Source organism: Thamnophis sirtalis, unplaced genomic scaffold (assembly GCF_051295495.1).
Source record: "Thamnophis sirtalis isolate CommonGarterSnake01/CBP01778 unplaced genomic scaffold, rThaSir2_p1.2 scaffold_5, whole genome shotgun sequence".
Taxonomy (NCBI): domain Eukaryota; kingdom Metazoa; phylum Chordata; class Lepidosauria; order Squamata; family Natricidae; genus Thamnophis; species Thamnophis sirtalis.
In genome coordinates this window covers 31,712,988-31,732,592 of record NW_028261385.1, presented here as the reverse complement: position 1 = coordinate 31,732,592, position 19,605 = coordinate 31,712,988, and the positions used below count along the sequence as shown (strand labels likewise).

Genomic DNA, 19,605 nt, shown 5'->3' with positions numbered 1-19,605 from the left:
AAATCCTGATGACAGTTCAGCATGTTCAGTATTATCTATTCTATATCAATTTAAATTGTTTCTGACTTTTCTCGCATTACATGCTGAAGAGTTGCTCAGCACATAAGAAAATATCAACACACCCACAAAAGACAAATGTCAAGAGAATCAGCTAGATGTACCCACAAGTGCACATTCCTAGCGTTGGGAGTTGAGTGGAGATTATTGGGGGCCTGATTGTATTAGGTGCATCAAATTCACAGTATTCCTCCACCCCTCCCAAAGGAAGGATGCTCTGTTGGTCTTGGTTGACACTTCTTCAGATTCTATATCCGATTAGGGGTCTTACCAAGTCCACCGCTCCTTTTGAACCTGGTGTTTTCGTGGTTCAAAAACAGACTAAGCTGAGGGCAAAAGTGGCTGCTTTATAGTTCAGTTAGCTTTAGCAAGATCTGAGGTGCCGATAAAGGAGAATATTTGTAAATCGGGGTTGAAATTTCAGACTCTTAAACACAACCACAATCATTCCAGGCACACACGGAAATGTAAGACTAGTTTTTCTTTTTCTAAATTACTTGCATAGGGATTATTCTTTACACTACTTGTGTTGTTTGTATTTTTTGTCATGGATTGCACCAGGGAGGCTAAAACCAATTTCATTGTATGCATGATGTACAATGACAATAAAGGCTATACTATACTGAAATGAAGGGTCCTTAGTGGTGAACTTGCTTGTTTTCTTGCAGACGTTTCATTACCCAAACTAGGTAACTTCATCAGTGCTGGGTGACTTAGCACTGGTGACGTTACCTAGTTTGGGTAATGAAACGTCTGCAAGAAAACAAGCAAGCTCAGAAAGCACCAAAGGACCCATCAAAGATCTGAGACTTAACTCCTATCACCCTGCAAACAACGAATGAAGAAATCAGATGCCCTGACTTGTATCATAAACTTTCAGAGTAAGTAGGGCAGAAAATAAGCATTACAAAAAACGAGCTTCCAACCTAAAAGCAGGTGGAAAGAACAGTAGATGTCGAACACCGAGCAAAGCTGACTGAGGAATTCTGGGAGTTGAAGTCCACAAGTTTTAAAGTTGCCGAGGTTGGAGACCCCTGAGCTAGACTGCTTTCTTAGAAAACAAACCTTAGCCTATACCCATTAGACCAAGGTGCTGTCAATCAAGAGGACAGCCCATTGCCTTTTAATGGGAACGGCTCAAGAGAAGGAAACTCTGGTACTGCGGGGGTGGTGGTGGAAAAAGTGATCTCTACCGACTGGCTTGAAAAAAACCTTCAGACAGGAATCAACAAAGACGAATGACGGTGCTCTTCTTTTCTCTCCCAGCCAGCCAGGAAGGAAAGCTTTTGCTGCTGCCCGCCTCTTAAGTTCTTTCCTTAAGAACTTCCCCCCCCATACTTCGCTGCTTAATGGTTCAGCCCTTCACGTTTTCGGGTCAAAGTTCCTCAGTGAGGAACGTTGCCCCCCGCGCGCTGGTCCGACCGGAGTTAGTTGAGGCTTAGAGGCGGGGAGGGTTGCGCTGGGCGCATGGCGTTGCCAGGTGAGCGGTTGAAAAAACGGGATGCGGGGAAGAGATGCAGGGTTCAAATGCGAGTCAGAGCGGCGGCTTTTGCCGGAGGAGCCCGGGAGACGAGGGCAAGCGAGGAAGGCGCGGCTGAAAAACAGTCGCACGGAGTGAATCCGATGGCGTCTCAGCAGCCGTTACTTAAATCTCTACATTAAGCCTGGGCTTAATAAAGTCCTTAATGAAATAATTTAATCCTTAGAAGAGGAAAGAAATGATTGAAGGGGACTTGTTAGCTGCAAGGAAGAATAACGAGGTTACTTTTATCCACCTTGGCTCATAAGCTAAAGGAATTTACAGGGCTTGATCAAGGATCAGTTGTGTAAAAGGAAATGTGAGATGATGAAGAATTAGATATAGATAGAATTCTTTATTGACCAAGTGTGATTGGACACCCAAGGAATTTGTCTTGGTTCATATACTCTCAGGGTACATAAGGAAAATCAAATACATTCATCAAGAATAAAAAGATACAACACTTAATGACAGTCAGAGGGTACAAATAGACAATCAGGAAACAATATCAATATAAATCGTAAGGATACAAGCAACAAAGTTACAGTCCTGCAGTCATAAGTGAGGAGATGGGTGATCAGAACAATGAGAAGACTAATAGTAATAGTAATGCAGCCTTAGTGAATGGTTTGACAGTGGTGAAGGAATTATTTGTTTAGCAGAGTGATGGCGTTGGGGGGGGGGGAACTGTCCTTGCGTTTAGTTGTTCTGGTGTGCAATGCTTTATAGCATTGTTTTGAGGATAGGAACTGAAACAATTTATGTCCAGGATGCGAGGGGTCTGTAAATATTTTCACAGTCCTCTTTTTGACTTGGTTCCCCCCCTGAAAAATACTTTATAGATGTAATATCTTCACCTGTTTAATTTTTGAAGAATTAACCCAGAAATTTTGTAGTCGGGTCTTGTGGTCTCCATCGCCCTTCCCAACAGCTGAATTTGGGATGATTGATGAATCCTCAGGCATAAGCCGTTAGTAGTAATGTAGAGTAGTTGGCCATGCACAAACAACTCTCATTGCTTCAGACAGCTTCATTACAGCCAGCCTATCTTTCACTTACTAGAGACCTTCTTCTATCGAATAAAAGATAAAGGGGGGGGGAGTCATAGCCAGGGTTCCTAAAAAGGGTCTCTGGGGACTCCTCGGGGGACGGGACCCCTGAGATCTTTTCGGGGCTCCACGACATCAACATTATTTGCCAGATGTTGTAGATATTTGCAAACATTTAAAACAATTACTCTTATTATTTGTTTGTTTGTTAAAAGTATAGGGCTTTTTCCCATGAAAAATAATTTATTGGTGTTAATATCTTAACATGTTTAATGTGATTTTTGCATGATTTAGAAATCTACCAATGTGCCAATTTTAATTTTTAACACTGTAAATATTGTTAAATATAACCCATGCAAATCAAAGTTTTTGAGGGGATCTTCCTTAATTTTTTAAAAGTGGGAAGAAGGCATGAGAGCAAAAAGTATGAGAAACACTGGTCTATATAAGTCTGTCTAGGAAATTGATTGATAGACCAATCCTATCCTGCTTTTGCATGTGGGAGATTAGCCATGGTGGGGATAAAGTATCATCATATATAGTAGACCATCAAACAGTTTATAAACTATACTAACAGGAATTACACAACTGCAAACAAGCAAACTACATTTTGGCTTAATGAAAATCCTGAAAGTCTGTTGAACTTCTGTTTGTTTATATTCACATTTTTGCTATCAAACTTAATATGCAAGATTTTAATTAAGATTTTAATTAAAAGGTTTTTAACCCATTATTTTAAAAATAAAATTGTTAGTCATTCTAGTATTATAAACCCCATGATCGCAAGTTTGTAGTTTCAGTTTTATATTCTATTACCTATCCAGATATCTAAATATTAATATTTGGCAGCGGGGAAAAACCCTACACACAGACCTATGTAACTTTACAGCATTCATTAATATACTTCCTGTTTGATACCCTATAAATTTACATACTATGATATTTAGTGAACATATGACAAATTGAAGTGGGGAGAAGCAGGAATTGGGTGGTTCAGTTATTCTTTCCAGAGTACAGAATACCAGGATGAATTCAGTGTATAGAACAGTACAGGTAGTCCTCAACTTATAACAATTTAGGCAAGACAGTTATTAAGTGCTCCGTTTTATGACATTTTGCCAAAGTTGTTAAACAAATCACTGCAGTTGTTAAGTGAATCATGCGGTTCTTATGCAAATCCAGCTTCCTTCATTGGACTTCGCTTGTCGGAAGCCAGCTGGGAAGCTTGCAAATGGTGATCACATGACCCTGGGACAGTGTAACAGGCATAAAAACATGCCAGTTGCCAAGCATCCAAATTCTGTTCATATCACCATGGAGATGCTACAATGGTGTGAAAACTAGTCATAAGTCACTTTTGTTCAGTGCCATTATAACTTCGAATGTTCATTAAATGAATGGTTGTAAGCCAAAGACTTACCTGTATGGTTGACTTTTGTTAACATGACAACAGTATTCTGGATGGCTCGGAAATTAAGAAGGGTCAGACCCGATTAATATTCTGGTGAGAGCCATTAGAAAATCACAAACTGTACAGTCAAATTCAAAAGAATACCTTAAAGAAAGCATTAAGTAAGCCACTTCTGAAATGCTTGTGTGAAAACTATATGCTTGGAAGCTTAATTTGAAGGACACCTTAGATGCAGAGATGCTGCTGCTTTTTTCCTGTTCTTTCATTGGGGCAATAAAGATGCAATTTATAACATTTATGTCCTTCAGTGCATGTAGATTTATGAATAACAAAACTACTATGAAAGTTAATATTTTTAAAGAAAACAATGAAGACAAAAGGAGTTAGAAAAGGATTAGTTAATGAAAACAGGCAGATGCAGTAAGTTAAATGTACCTGGCCAATACTTTTCTAAGGAAGGTATTGAAAAACAATATTGTCTGATTTTTCTCCTCCTGTTCCTATCTAATGCTGAACAAGAAGTGGAAGAATGTACTAGGTTTATTATAGCCCTTCCAGCAGTTCTTAGACTTCAGATATCTAAGTGCTAATGGACATGTTTTAGCAATAGAATCAATCTGGTCTAGTGGTTAAGGCACTAGGCTAGGCTGATCTGAAGACTGAGATCTCATTTTGCATTAGGCATGAAAGCAATCCAACTCACCTCATATGGGTGGTGGATGTGGAGAAAATAAGAGGAAGAAAAATTAGGTATGTTTGCTTTGAATTGTTTTATAATAATAATGAAGGTGAGATATAAATAAAATAAAAATCACATAGCTAGCTATAGAAAATACTGGACATAGTTCAATATTTGAAGGTATTGCACTCGGGGAAAGCTGTCTACACTTTTTATATATAAAGCAGGTCTTATTTCAATACCCATGTAACTTCAGAAAATTCTGTCAGCTCTCAAGATGGTTTTTAGATATAATAAGTCAACTCTGTTTAAACTTGTGTCAACACAAATCTTTCATTCACATCTGGCTCTTATAATTTATGGAGAAATAGATTCATGTAGCTAAGGTTTTTTTAAAATAAATAAATAAATATGGTGCTCAGTTTATGCAATCATTGGTCACTTGTTTTTGTATTATATTTGAGTGCCTAAATGTACTTTCTGTTTATATCAGTACTGATTTTTAAAAACAATGAAGAATGTAGTAACCTGACATATTCTAAATGTTTTCAATTTTACAAAGAATAGTTTCAGGATGATAGGATATCTTATTCTCCTATTTTAATTCTTGTTAATTGTTTGCCAAATTCTTTACAATTGTGGTTGTTCCTGTTTTATTTCAACCAGACCTCATCAACTCTATATGTTCTGTACATTGCTAGGAAACAGTAATTTATACATTGCTTGGAATTTTTTATGGTTTTCATTGTTTTGTGCCTTATGCCATATTGGCCTAGAAGTAGCATTAAGTCAGTGTATAATTTTATGTGAGCTGCAAATAGAAAAGGCAGCTTAATTCTGCAAAACAGTCTAATGTAGAAAAAGTGGTCCACTGTTGTAGAATTTAATCTACATAAAAATGCTGCAAGCCCAGTATCAACATTTTATTTAAGAAACATACCTGGCTCCACGATTTAATTTATGAGATCAGTGTAACAAGTCACAATTTGGCCCTAACCATTGTAATTGTATATGGCTGCTATTTTTATTGTGCATTGCACAGGAAGGTAAAGGTAAAATTTACAAAATTATTATTGGGACTGTTGCATCAAGACGTTTCCTGTACATTGAATATTTCTAGAATGTCCACAAACTAATAAGAAATCTCCTTGGCTTTTTAGGTGGAAATAAGGATAACATCAGGGCAGGGTGCAAGAAATGTGGCTATCGTAAGTATCTACAAAGATGAAGATACAGTTCTGAAAATGAACAGGTTGGAATGAGTCTTCTTGCAATCTATCACTTGTATTAGCAGCAGCACTTGTAGGGGAATTGGTAAACATTTATTTTTTGGCTGATTTATTTGTAGTGTGGTGCTTGACTGTTAAGTAAATACTGAAATTCAACATACTGAAGGAAATAAGGGGAAAGTGAATTTCAATTCCTTATTGGTCAAGTGCCATACTAAAAAGCTGTCAAAAATGAATAATTGCCCCCCAATTTTTATATCACTAAGTGGTTTTATGGTTCTACTTATCAAAACATAGTAATTTTGACTTTTTTTGTAAAATGATGACATGGTGTACATGTTTTGCATTGTTGTTCATCTGAGGTTGTATTTACCTACTTTTAAGAATTGCTATGGTAAGGACCAGGTGTTTTTTATTACGTCCTGATATGTAAAATGATAGAATTCAAAGAGAGTGTACTTTCTTTTTCACATGATTGTAGTAGTGTGGTGGAAGTATTGTGTTCTTTGCTAAATCAGCCTTAGTTCTTTATAAACAGTGGAAAGAGAGGGATGTGGATTGTAGTCCTCATAGTAGTTTGCTGATCTTGAAATAAGTGACCTAAGATTTGTTTAAAACAAAAAAAAATATGTCTATAAAGAACTGGAGAATCTGCTAGGGTAGAACATAATAGGTTGAACAAGCTTGTCAACCTAATCTACTACAAGGAACAATACATAATAGCTTTGCCAACCAAACACACACACACACACACACACACACACACACACACACACACACACATACAAACAAGCATTTATTATTTACTGCAAGTATTTTATTTATTTTGAACATATATAACTGAAAGAAACATGCAAATTATGTAGTTTTTGCTAATAAACATCACCAATGGATGTGTAAGAGAACCTGTGCTTGATCTAATTTTAAATTGAATAATGCTGCTAAAGCAATTTTGTTTAAGATACGATTGACCATATTGGTCTAAGGATAGGTTTTTGTATAGGAATAATACATTTGTAATATTACATGTATCAGTAAATGTTTAGCATTATTTTTATACCTCTGCAAGAGTTTCTAAACAACATTTGATCTTTGTATTCTGTTAGTGTCTTCAGTGGTTAATGGTATTTGAATTGTTGATATGCAGAATCATAAAAGGAAAAAAGAAATGTGCTTAAGGGTTTTTTTAAATTGTTTGACTCTTGGCTTATAACTGAAAAAACTAGACAGGAAAAATATTTTCTATTACCCTTTTTAAATTGGCTTATATTTTCATATGCAACAATTTTATGTTTCTTTCTTCTTATTTCATATTTATTTTATAAAAATTATTATAGCTGCCCACTACATAATACATATTAGAAGAATTTTCTACAAAAATAATGATTTAAGTGAGCGATGTCCATACTTTTTTAAAAATCAAAATCAAATTAAATGAATTTTCTGAGAAGAGATGTTACAACAAAGTGACATTTTCTTGCCATTATGTTTATTATTTTGTATTATAGTAAGGATTTACTGTGTGCTCCAGTGCAAATCACACCCACATAAAATACAATAGCATCCATGTTATTAACCTTGAAGAAAGTGCCATATCTGCTGTGAAAAATGAATGAAAATATTTTCAGTGTTAAGTATTGTTGCTAAGAAAAACTACATGGATGTATCTACAAAGATACCAGGAAATCAGCTTGAGTAGAAGGAGACTTTACTTTTGAACTTTTACCAAAAGGGGAGGGGAAAAATAAATTAAAATTTCCTGACTTTTTTTTTTTACTTGCTTACTGAACAGCACAGTCAATTGTACCACTTTTGTTATTTGTTTTTTTCTAAAATCTCTTTTCCTATCTCAAATTTTACTTAGCTGGTCATCTGACATTTGAGTGCCGAAACTTTCTCCGTGTGGATCCCAAAAGAGACATTGTTTTAGATGTGAGTAGCACAAGCAGCGAAGAGAGTGAGGAAGAAGAGCTGGGAAAACTTGATGCTGTTCCAGAAAAGCAGGGTAAGTTTGATCGTCTTATATTTGTCTTTGTTGTTTTTCTTTGGCAATTTTCTTTTTTGAACACCAGCTTTTCTACAATGCTGTCAGGATATCTGCCAGAAAAAAAGAATGGCCTTTTTCAGGCAGTCAGTCCTTAAAGCCGTATGGTTCCAAGTTCAAGAATCACTAAAATTTTAATCACTCTAATTTACAGGTATTCCTGATGAAGAAGAAAAGAAAAAGATCCAAAAGAAGAGCAAGGAAAAATCAAAATCAAAGAAATCAAGAAAAAGGTAGCAAAACTGAAACAGTAGTACAGGTAGTCCTTGCCTTACCATAGTCCGTTTAGTGACCATTCATAGTTACAAAGGCACTAAGAAAAGTGACTTATCATGGTTGCACCATCCCCCTGGTCACATGATCAAAATTCAGACTCTTGGCAACTAACTCGTATTTATGACAGTTGCAGTGTCCCAGGGTCATGTGATCACCTTATGACAAGCAGTCAACAGGGAGCCAGTTTCACTTAGAAACCATGTGACTAATGTAACAACTGCAACTGTCGTAAAATAGGGCAAAACTCAACAATGCCTTGCTTAGCAACAGAAATGTGGGGCTCAATTGTGGTTGTAGGTCAAGGACTACCTGTAGTCAAATTGCTAAAAGCATATGGTGATGCCCTGGCAAATCAGACAATATATTATTCTATTAAAAGAAAAAAGGAAGCAACACTTCGAGATTCTGAAAGCTTTCTTGTAGTTTCCTGCTTAGCTGGAAAAACAGTCCAAAAAAGAACTTCGTTTTGGGTAGCCCAATAATACTTGCTTGGGAAAGGTTATATTAAGCCACAATGTGGTTGCAGGAAACTAGCTATTATAGATTGAGTAGACCATGTTTAATCAAGCCCTAAATCATAGTTCAAGCACATTAGAACAGATTCACTGAAAAGAATGGTATATATATTAGTCTGGATGCAACTCTTAAATTTACTACAAATAAAACAGTTTTAAACTACTTTAGCTTGATTGCAGTTTCATAATTCAGGTAGAAGTAGCTAGATTGTCTCTGCTCCATTGCTTTTCTATTTTTATTGAATATATCTGTAGTTAGCATCTGTTTCCTCTGTTTTTGCTTTTTTAAATAATTAATTTTTTCATCTATATACCTTAGTTATCTTAGTGTAACCCTGAGCCTGTAGAATTTCTGTCTACTATATGGGTGATGCCTTTTAGCAAATTAATTCCTTATTAATATATTATCCCCAACCAGAGGATAGTTTCTCAAATAAAGAAAGACTATAATAGAATAAGAGGCTATAGAAATTTTTAAAAATCTCTTTGGTGTATTTAGCTACAGTAATTAGGTTTACCCAGAAGTTTTATGTTTAGCATTTACTGTTTTAATTACATCATAAACTACATTTATAATCCTACGTTTTATAGATCTCATTCTTCAAGCATCACAGAAGATGATGAACCTAAATCAAAAAAGCAGAAGTCCCATAAAAAAGAAAAGAAGAAAGTGAAAAAGAATAAATCCAAGAAAAGAAAACATCATCACAAAAAGGGAGGAAAAAAACACAAAAGAGGAAAAGATTCTTCATCTTCCAATAGTTCAGATTCTTCTAGCAATGATTGAAAACCAAGATTTAGGATGATCTACGTTAATCCTAGTTCAAATAATGCCACAAGATATATATTCCTTAATAATTTATTTCAAAAATATCTTTGTATTAAACTTTTTGGGAGAGGGCGGAGGGATTAAAGTCTTCATTATCTTTTGTGGATTTCAATCTATTTGTACTTCCTGATTGAAAATTATTTGACCATAAAATCTTAGAAGTAATTGTTATTTCTAAGAATTTAATCTCAACAATTACAAAGTATTCACATACAAAATACAGTAATTTTAGTTGTACAGTCCTATGGTTTTGTTTTACCACTTCTGATAATCATTGGGTACCTGCAAAGAGACTGCTGTTCCACAGATTCCAGATCCCATTTATTTCCATTATAGGTCCCAGAATGAGAAGGAAAAGAACCCCTCCCCAATTCCAGAGTAAGCATTTATATCCCTTAACTGGGAACACCTGGAAAAGTTCCACTTGCATCAGCGTCCCTTCCAGTAGAAAACTAGCAGAGCATGGAACTAGTAATTTTCTCTCTTTAATTTCTCTTTTTTTCCCCCTGACCCATGGAAATGTTTTGTCTTTGTGTTCTGTTATTAAGATACATGTTCTTTTACACGTTTAGTAAAACTAGAAGGGACTATGTATCTTAGAAAATTTTGAAACATACAATCATTGCTACTTATAGTGGATGATTTTAGAACTAATTCTAAGAGTAAGTAGTTCTAGAATCATCAGCTATAAGTAGCAGTAATTGTATTGTGTACAGCATGGGAGGGAAAGAAGTGTGAAGATGTTGAAAGACTATTGTAGAATATTATAAGTGCACGTGTAGAAGCATATCTGGATCAGGATGTAAGTTTGTTAGGGTAAATATTGGGAATTAAATGAACAAAGTGGACATTTTTATGCACCTAAGTGATTTTTTTCTAGTAAAAAATCCTGTTTTTTGACCACTTGAACTAAAGATGAAAACTATTTTTATGCTGCTTTTTTATTTCCATGTTGTTTCTTGCCATTTATTTGTATAGATGAAAAATTAGAATATACTTTTTTTGGGACCAAAGAAGTAAACCTGATTGAATTTCTAAGCTAAATGATTGCTTTATTGTGCTTAATTTGCTGAAAAATTAAAAAGGTCATTATTTTACCTCCAAGTGCTTCTTTTTTCCACTGAAAAAATGGTGTGAGAACCAGTAAAGGGAAATATCTTCTATATTTTCAATAGTTCTGCCTCATTTGTTTTGAGGCTGTTTATATAATATTGCAGTATGTGCCATTTCAGAGTAAAAGTTGCAGATAATAATATTTTTAAAATATTATCTTGGCAACATATACATAGGGACTAAGTAACTATGTTTATTAGATGCAGCATATTAGATTCAAAGGGAGAAAGATGCTTTGAAGTACATAGCTACTTAGTTGAGCAGCAATTTGTAATATTGTGGCAATTAATTCTTGATGGTGTTACATTAAATAATTCCCCATAGGCCAGTAATTCTTCAGTTTGCCGACAGGGACAACTGTTTGCCGACAGGGACAAATCCAGATTCCTGTATAGACAGTATACTACATCTTAAACTTTCAAATTGTGTATCAGATATTGACAGGCACTATTAAAAAAATAGCTCAGGAATTTAAAATAAGATCTGTCTACCCACAAAAAATCTTCAAGTTAAGTGGTAGAAATTAATGCTTACCTTCTTGGACATCCCTGCATCATCAGATATAAATAGTATTGTTTTGCTGCTGGCACACACACAAACACATAATGAAACTGTTCACAAACCTGTAATTTTGTGATCAAAGTTGGAAGTAGGGTTGCTTCATTCTACCTATTGCTTGGTTATTTTGAAAATAAAAGAAGAACTCCATCCCAGCTCAGCTGATTTCTGCGGTAGAGCGGATTGCCGCGCCTCAGTTGAGCTAAAAAAACAGCAGCTCACCAGTGCCGACACTGAGGGCAGTCTTTGAGTGCTGCGTGTATGCGCAAAGCACGCGTTAGGCACGCACATGAAACACACTTTCATAGAACTGGTCGGAAACGATTTGGAATCCCACCACTGCATCCATGGAACAAACAGTGATGTGGGCATGATTTAACAAGGTCAGTGAGTTGACATTAGTCAAATGGTGCTTAAAGTAGTGAAGTTCCCACTGCCACCACATATAACACACTCAAAAAAAATATAGCAAGAGAAAAAAAATGGTTGTCAGCTCAGAAAAAAAGTGAGAGATTTTGTTCATGTTGCATTGAGATACTAAGCTATCATGGCTAGGCAAATATTCTATTCTGTCACTAGTAGCAACCATGATATTCCTATATATTGCTATTGGAATCTATTGCTGAAATGTATAAGCCAAGAGTGACTGGCAGCTAATCATTGGCCCAAGAAAAAGTGAACTCGCATAAAATAATGTGGGAGGTGGGTTCCCGCACTGAACAACTTGCCTAATATAATCTTAAACAGCAGGCACTTCCAGTTGTCTGGTTTCACACACTAAACCATAATGTTATTTTTGAACCCTGACAGTATCTTAGTGATCTATTATTCATTAGGTTTATGTGGCTGCCTATATCAATTACTCACTGGAGAAGAGCCTAATGCTGGGAACGATTGAGGGCAAAAGGAGAAGAGGACGGCAGAGAATGCGGTGGCTGGATGGAGTCATTAAAGCAGTAGGCGTGAGCTTAAATGGACTCTGGGGGATGGTAGAGGACAGGAAGGCCTGGAGGAACATTGTCCATGGGGTCATGATGGGTCAGACTTGACTTCGCAACTAACAACAACAACATCAAATACTTGCTTCTGATTAGCTAATAATTAAACGCTGTAAAGTAAATAAACCAAACCGTATATTAGCCGTCTGTCTACTCAGAGGGATCAAAGCCAAAAAATGTGGACAACTTTATTTTCTCGGAGATCAGATTGGATGCAACCGATTCAAAGCAATTGAATACAAGAGCTGGTTTATTACCCTGTATAGATGCCGCGACCCATTTAGGCACATAGCAGACAAGCAACTTTGCAAAACAATCTGGCAAGCAAGATGAAGAGGATAGAAAAGAAAAAAAATAATCCTAGGTAATGGTCAGGACAGTGAGGAGAATTGTTCTTAGCAGCAGGTCAACCCTTCCAAACAGCATTTTCTTACTCATGTGTTCAGAAGGTCTAAAAGAAGAAGAATGTGCTACAATCCAAGACAAATTGAACCAAGGAATAAAATCCCCAAATCAGAGTCAAGAGGGATAGATATATTGGGAGCTGGGCAGTCCTGCAAGTAACCAGGTCTCGAGACCTGATGGGTTTTATACATTTTCTGTTTGTACAAAAAAACATCTGATGTGTTCCAGGATGGCAAAGAAAGGATATTGATCTGGGGCTGCTTTGTAGCTGGAGAATCTGCTGTGAAAGGGAGAAGCACTCTCAGAACCAGAGGTGGTATTCTATCAGTTTGGGCCAGTTCGCTGGAACCGGTAGCAGAAATCGTTGGTGGGCCCACCCACCTCCCCTGACACTATTTTGTCCTATGTAGGGATGTTTTTGTAGCAAAGCACATGTGCAGAAGATAGGTGCATCCATGGACGGGACGTGTGCGAGCGAAGTGAGCATGCACAGACATTTGCGAATCAGTAGGGAAGGTAAGTGAAAACCACCCCTGCTCAGAACCACCTTTTGGGGACTGAATCCAAAATACCACATGCTCTTACCTGGTGGTTCGTTATAGTAACTTTCCTTTCAGATTGTTACTTGTTACATTTGCTTGCTATAAAACATCTGCCAGAGTATCCCATCTCCTTTTCATGGTCAATCTGAAATTGTATAGAAAAACACCATCTGAAATAGAATTGTTGCTCAACAATATCTGTATGTATAGGCAAGATATTGCTATGGAGTTTGGACAGGACAAATGTGTCACACTCACCATCAACAGGGGAAAAATAGTGAAAACCAATGATCATTACAAATACTTGGGCATCCTTCAAGTTGACATCAAACACACTGAAGTCAGGAAAAAAGTTAGAAGTGGAGAAAATACCATCAAGGCGATTAACACTTAGGCAGTTCTGATCATTAAATACATGACTGGAATGGACTCAAGCGGAACTAAAAACCCTGAATAGGAAGACCAGAAAAATAATTACAATGAATCATGCCCTTCACCCATACAGCGAAATTGAAAGACTACTTAAGAAAATAGGTGGGTGTGGAACGCTGAAGAAGAAAAGGGCATCGGAAAAATATTTGAAGGGCATTGAAGAAGATGCATTGAAACTAATATACCACGTGGGCTTACTGAATTGTGGAGACATCAAACTGGCCTGGCAATAGCTAGGAGAAGGAACCTTGAAAAAGGCAGAGGCGCTAATTCTGGCTGCACAAAACCAAGCCTTAAGAACAAATGCATAGAAAGCCACCTCAGCAAAGAAGCTGAAGCTGAAGAAATAGTAGAACCATAAAATAAACAAAATAATAGAAAATGAAGATGCCAAAGTTCTTGGGGACATTTGAATCCGAACAAACTGGCATCTGCCACATAATACCCCAGATTGAACAACTGTCAAGACAAAAAAGTCTGGATAGTGGATGTTATGGTATCTGAAGACAGCAGAACAGAAAAGAAAAACAGGAGAAAATCACAAAATACGAAGACTTCAAATAGAAATAGATTGACTATGGCAAAAGAAAGCAAAGATAGTATCAATAGGTACACCTTGGGTACAATGCATAAATAATTGGAACACCACTTGAACATTATTGGCATTGACAAAATCACCACCAGTCAATTGCAAAAGGCAGCTTTACTTGGAATACCTTACATCCTTTAACACATAAAACAACACCTGCTATCCCAGGTCGGTCCCAGGAAGTACTCAATAGAGGAATAAAAATGAAAAATTGAGTCTAAACATCTGGCTGACTGTGCAATGAATGATTATAATAACAACAGTGACAATTTCAAGAATTTTACCATGAAAGTCTTTTAAAACATCTCTTTAAAATGTCTAGCTCAAGAGATTTTGAGTTAAGTATGGAAAACAGCATTTTGCATGTTTACAAGCTAAAATAAAAATAGTCAGCATGTAATGTTCTGCCTTTGTTTAAGTTAATTGTCACACACACTTCTGCAAGATATATAATTAATTGCCATTCCAACTAAACACTTAAGAAATGTGACCGTTATAATTAAGGACTCTTAGTAATTCTTTGTGCTGTCAAGAGTATGCAGTGCCTACCTTCTCAGAGAGAAGTGATCACCAGATGTTGCCATTTTAGAACAGCTTCTAATTTTTGTGGCTTTGTATAAAGAAATAAAGAGCAAAGCACCAGAGCATTCACGATGAAATCAACAAACATCAGCACAGCGATGCCCAGTCAAACCAATGCTAAAATGTAATTTGCATTCAAATAAACAAACTGAAACAGGTTACCTTTAGTGACATTGAATTTTGCAGTTATTTTTTTTATCTGCTATTCTTGTACACCAGTATAACTAAACTGCTATTGTACCATTGGTTTAATGTGAGATACCAACTCTTATCAGTGCATTCCAACCTTCCTTGTTTATCAGCGGGAAGACTCAAATCCAGGCAATCCCTACTGACACTTGCACGGCATCTGTCCAACAACTTTATTGATTCCCCAAGAAAGCCAAATGGGTCACTGAACACCCAGACATAGGAAGACATATAAATGACCCCAAGAAAAAGATGCCAGGCTTTGAACTACCACATCAGTCATGGATAATCTTGAATAGGATTCACACCTCACATGGTGTCTGCCAGGACTCTCTGTATAAATGGGGCATAGTATCCTCCCCTCAGTGTGACTGCGGGGTCCCACGTCAAACTGTAGATCACGTGGTGATGGACTGTAAGCTAAGGACATATACTGTACATGTCAAGTATCTGATTCTTTTAATATAAATGATGTTGCGCTTCAATGATTAGATGATTTAGACATTGGTATTTGAACATAATTTTTTTAACATTTATATTCTATTGTATTTTATTAATCTAGGTGATTTAGCATAATCTATATGCTAAATAATAGTAAAAATGGGAGCGACTGTATCAACCTACACTGTATAAGTCTTTCTAAAATAGCAGATACTCACAAACAGTAAGATCCAAATATATTATGGTATATTATAAGATAAGATAAGATAAGATAAGATAAGATAAGATAAGATACTTTATTTGTATGCCGCCCTTTTCCCTGGGGGGGACTCAGGGCGGCTCACAGTTCAGGGGGAGGGGAGGACAAACCAATTTTTTATTGTTGTTGTTATTTGTTTATTTTCCATTTACCGCTTCAGACTTTGTAACTTGCTTTGAATTGGATCTCAAATACTTCCATCTGTCAACTCTGAAGTGAACCTGGCTGAAGCCATTTTGTGCTGCCTCATAGTTGCCACGAAGCCTGAGAGGGGGAAGGGAGGGGGGGAGTAGATAGCAGTCAAAGTAAAAAGTTTTCTGGTGGGAACCAAGGTCATTGTAATAGGTGCCTGTTGGAGGAGGCAGCGAGCCTACCATTCATACTAATTGGACAATGTGACCAGTGACACTTGGGAAGATTTTACTTTTTTAATTAGGTGAAAACCGTGGGAAATGTTAGAGTTGGTTTTCACTGGCTGTGCTGACATGATGTATCCAGTAAAGATGTTCTTTGAGGAATCTACCTGCCTCGGAGTTCTGCTTTCAATGGGTGCCTTATTCAGAACGCTGACACCATCTTTCATACATTCCATTCTCACAAATACTTGGTATAAAGCTACTCACTAATCCAATACTATTGCATTAGACAGTGATAGGCATTAAAGACAATTTAGTTGCATCAAAAGGCTGATAAATGATTGATGAGATTTTACTTGATGACCATAATCTAATCTGACAAATATTCACGGATGTTGCAGTGGATCTATACTTTGGGATGATAAACGTTAGAAAAAGCAGAGTCAGAAGCTGTCTGGGCTGAGGCAAGGTGAGGATAGAGAAATGTGTTCCAATCCATGAAAAAGGTGTAGTAAGCCTCTGCACACTGGTGCAAGTTGAATGTGCAAATGATATCATGTTCTTTATTTATGTGAAGGAGTGGGAGTAACTTGAAAGTGGAGATACTGCTTGCCATTGGACCCCAAAAGATGTAATCTGAGGGTTGGTTTGGTACTTACTTATTCTTACAATGATTTGCATGTTGCCTATTCACCATTCTCTAGTACCAGTACTTAGTAAGTAGTAACATAACATTTGTAATTTCGTACAGCATGTGCAGATTTAAGTGGTGGTAACTTGTGTTTTTTTATAATTAAATCTTGTGGCTTTATAACAAATGGCGATTTAGAAATGGCAGATAGTTTTGATTTCTGGGTGAGACATAGCAAACTGTAAACATCTTTGCAAAACTGGAGTAGGCAACCATGGCAAAGCTAAAGCATCTGTGACTAGAACAGTCCTTGAAATTTCTCAAAAGCAAGGATGGGTGATTGTCCTACGTATTTTGGATAACTGTGCCTCACAAGGACACTGAACAATACTAGTTTTCCGTATGAGTTCTGGGAGATGATGGGATTAGTTATCTTGCTCTTAATAGAACTGGAGCATTTTAAAGGACACTACATTTGCAAATCTCACCGAATAATCACTTTTGGAAGTTGCCTCTATTAACCAACTTAAAGCTATTAAAGAACTGTGCAAAATCTTCACCAGGTGACTTTATCTTCAATTCTGAACAAAGGAAAAATTAATTATAAGCTTAAGAATTTAAAAATTAAATAAACAGCAAGAAGCTGAATAAGATTTTAACGTAAGGAAGTTATAAAGGACTAAGGATCCAGATAAATTTAGAATATTCACTTTTACTGTGAGAGTTTGGAATTACCTGTAAAAATAAGTAGCTTTTGTGGGAAACAGACTTAATTGGCTATCTTGGCTATTAGAAGTCATAACAAAAAAAATAATGATTTTACAAAACCGGGCATTTAAAGGAAACTAAAGATTTAAAGCAGAAGGGGAAAATGCAAACTTTTGCTTGATGTCAGTTATTACTAAGGCTTACAAAATGATACAAAATGTTATAACATTGGAAATATTAAAGGAGAGTTTTGGAGAATGGACCAGAAATTAGGAACTACAATATTAATAGTAATGATGTCTGCTATTATGGATAGACAATCTCTAAAAGATATTAGTGAATATATGTGAATATGTGTAGAGAAATTCGCTTAGCTGGGGAATTCTGGGAGTTGAAGTCCACAGGTCATAAAGTTGTCAAGATTGGACATCCGTGCTTTATTGCATTCTAGAATGAAGCCACTAAAATACTTGATTGCTTTCTTATCAAAATGAAAGTGCACTTCCTTCTTATATTATTTGCAGTTTATTTCCAAAGTTTTTTTTCCTAGCTTTCTCACGGTTTTAACCCCTATTTTTTTTTCCGCCTTGCATTTTCTGACCTTGAAACTGAATTGCTGGCTGATGACACATCTCCCTTGAGAAGCTCTCTCAACTTCCAACATTGAACTTTGAATTTGGGAACAGTGGTATTAAAGCATCGAAGTGGGCATGTTGATGCTTGCAGAGAACAGACACATTTGAGCTCTCATTTTACAAAAACAAACCAAAAATTGCCTAAAAAGATTTCATTGCTACAAATAAGTCTCTTTTGTCACTTAATTTTCATGGTAAATTGGAGACTGCATGGGAGTTCGTATAAATAACTCAATGTTGCTTGTTTTTTTACGTTTTGTATATATTGTTTAAATCAACGCTTTTAAATATGTGAATTATTCCAAAGTCATTTTTGAAGGTGCCATTGATATGTGATTGACCCTGAGGGATCATGAACTACAGACTGAAGCCTTTTAGGATCTACTGCAAAACAATCTATCCATTTCATTGTACAAACTTATAAAAATGTATATTAATACATATTATACATTTTATATTGTTCCAATAAGTATATCAGTATGTTCTTTACAGATAAACCAAGATGATGATAGGTAGAAGTTAAGCACTTAAGTCCATTAAAAGTTGAACTTGTCTCTATATTAGTTTGATATTAAATCAATCTGTTGTGTTGATCATGAAGCTACTAACAATTTAATAAAGCCAAGATAAAACTGATTAGTTTCTTCCTATATCCTAATTGAGATTCGTTGTTTGGCATTACATAACAAATTGCAAATTGTGAAACATCTGCCATTCAGCTGTGAAAACCAGTAACTGTATATATGTGAGCCAACGAAAAAAAGTGTATAAATTTTACATGTCCCATTAGTACAATGCATTGTAATATTGATTTTTCTGCATATATTTAAGAAAAAGCAATTGTAAAAAATAAATTTGATTTAAATTCCTCTGCATGTTTTTTAAAATAATTTTCTGCCCCATTAGTCTTTAATATTGTTTAGATTACCTTTTACATCTCAAATCTTTTTATATGTAATTTATATTTGCTGTCTCAGTAAGACTGTATATACAATTTATATAAGTAATTAATTTTGTTTCCAATATATGCTATCCATTTTGCAATACTGAGTAGAATAAAAACAAATTAAATCCATGGCAAATGGTTAAGTGCTTATGAATTAAGAGCCAAATGATGGACAGATGGAATAGTGTGTTTAATCCTGGAAAAAAACAAATTCTAAAGCTACTTTTTGGCGTGAGAGAGAAGTTTCCATTGACAGAAGATGTTGTTCTGGGTCACTGACTGATGTGAAAGATCCAAACAGCAAGGAAATGTAAATGTAGGATATTTCTCTTATATGATGTCCTTCTGCATTGGCATCACAGTGGCTGCAAAAGTTTAGAAACAATCTTGAACACACTCACTAGAGTTTAATACTAGAAAATGCTTAATAATCTGACTTAATTTTAACATATAAAATATAGGTCTGGGTTGCTCAATCCATAGCTGGTTACTTCTCTTGGCCTATATAAAAAAAGAAAGATAATACAGAATTCTTATGTCTTTCATGAAATTTGTTTTGGCAATGCACATTTACACTGGTTTCTTCAGATTTGTTTCACAATAACAATAATAC

The 19,605-nt window shown here is 35.9% G+C and overlaps 1 protein-coding gene across 1 annotated transcript; it reads left to right on the top strand.

Annotated features, from left to right (window-relative positions):
• The first annotated feature begins 1,435 nt into the window (after positions 1–1,435).
• Positions 1,436–10,705, top strand: SREK1IP1 (SREK1 interacting protein 1). Its single transcript, XM_014060346.2, has 5 exons — positions 1,436–1,537; positions 5,876–5,923; positions 7,809–7,949; positions 8,143–8,221; positions 9,371–10,705. Exons 1-5 carry the CDS (start codon positions 1,525–1,527, stop codon positions 9,564–9,566), a joined length of 477 nt encoding a protein of 158 aa, XP_013915821.2. The 5' UTR covers positions 1,436–1,524; the 3' UTR covers positions 9,567–10,705.
• Positions 10,706–19,605: the final 8,900 nt, after the last annotated feature.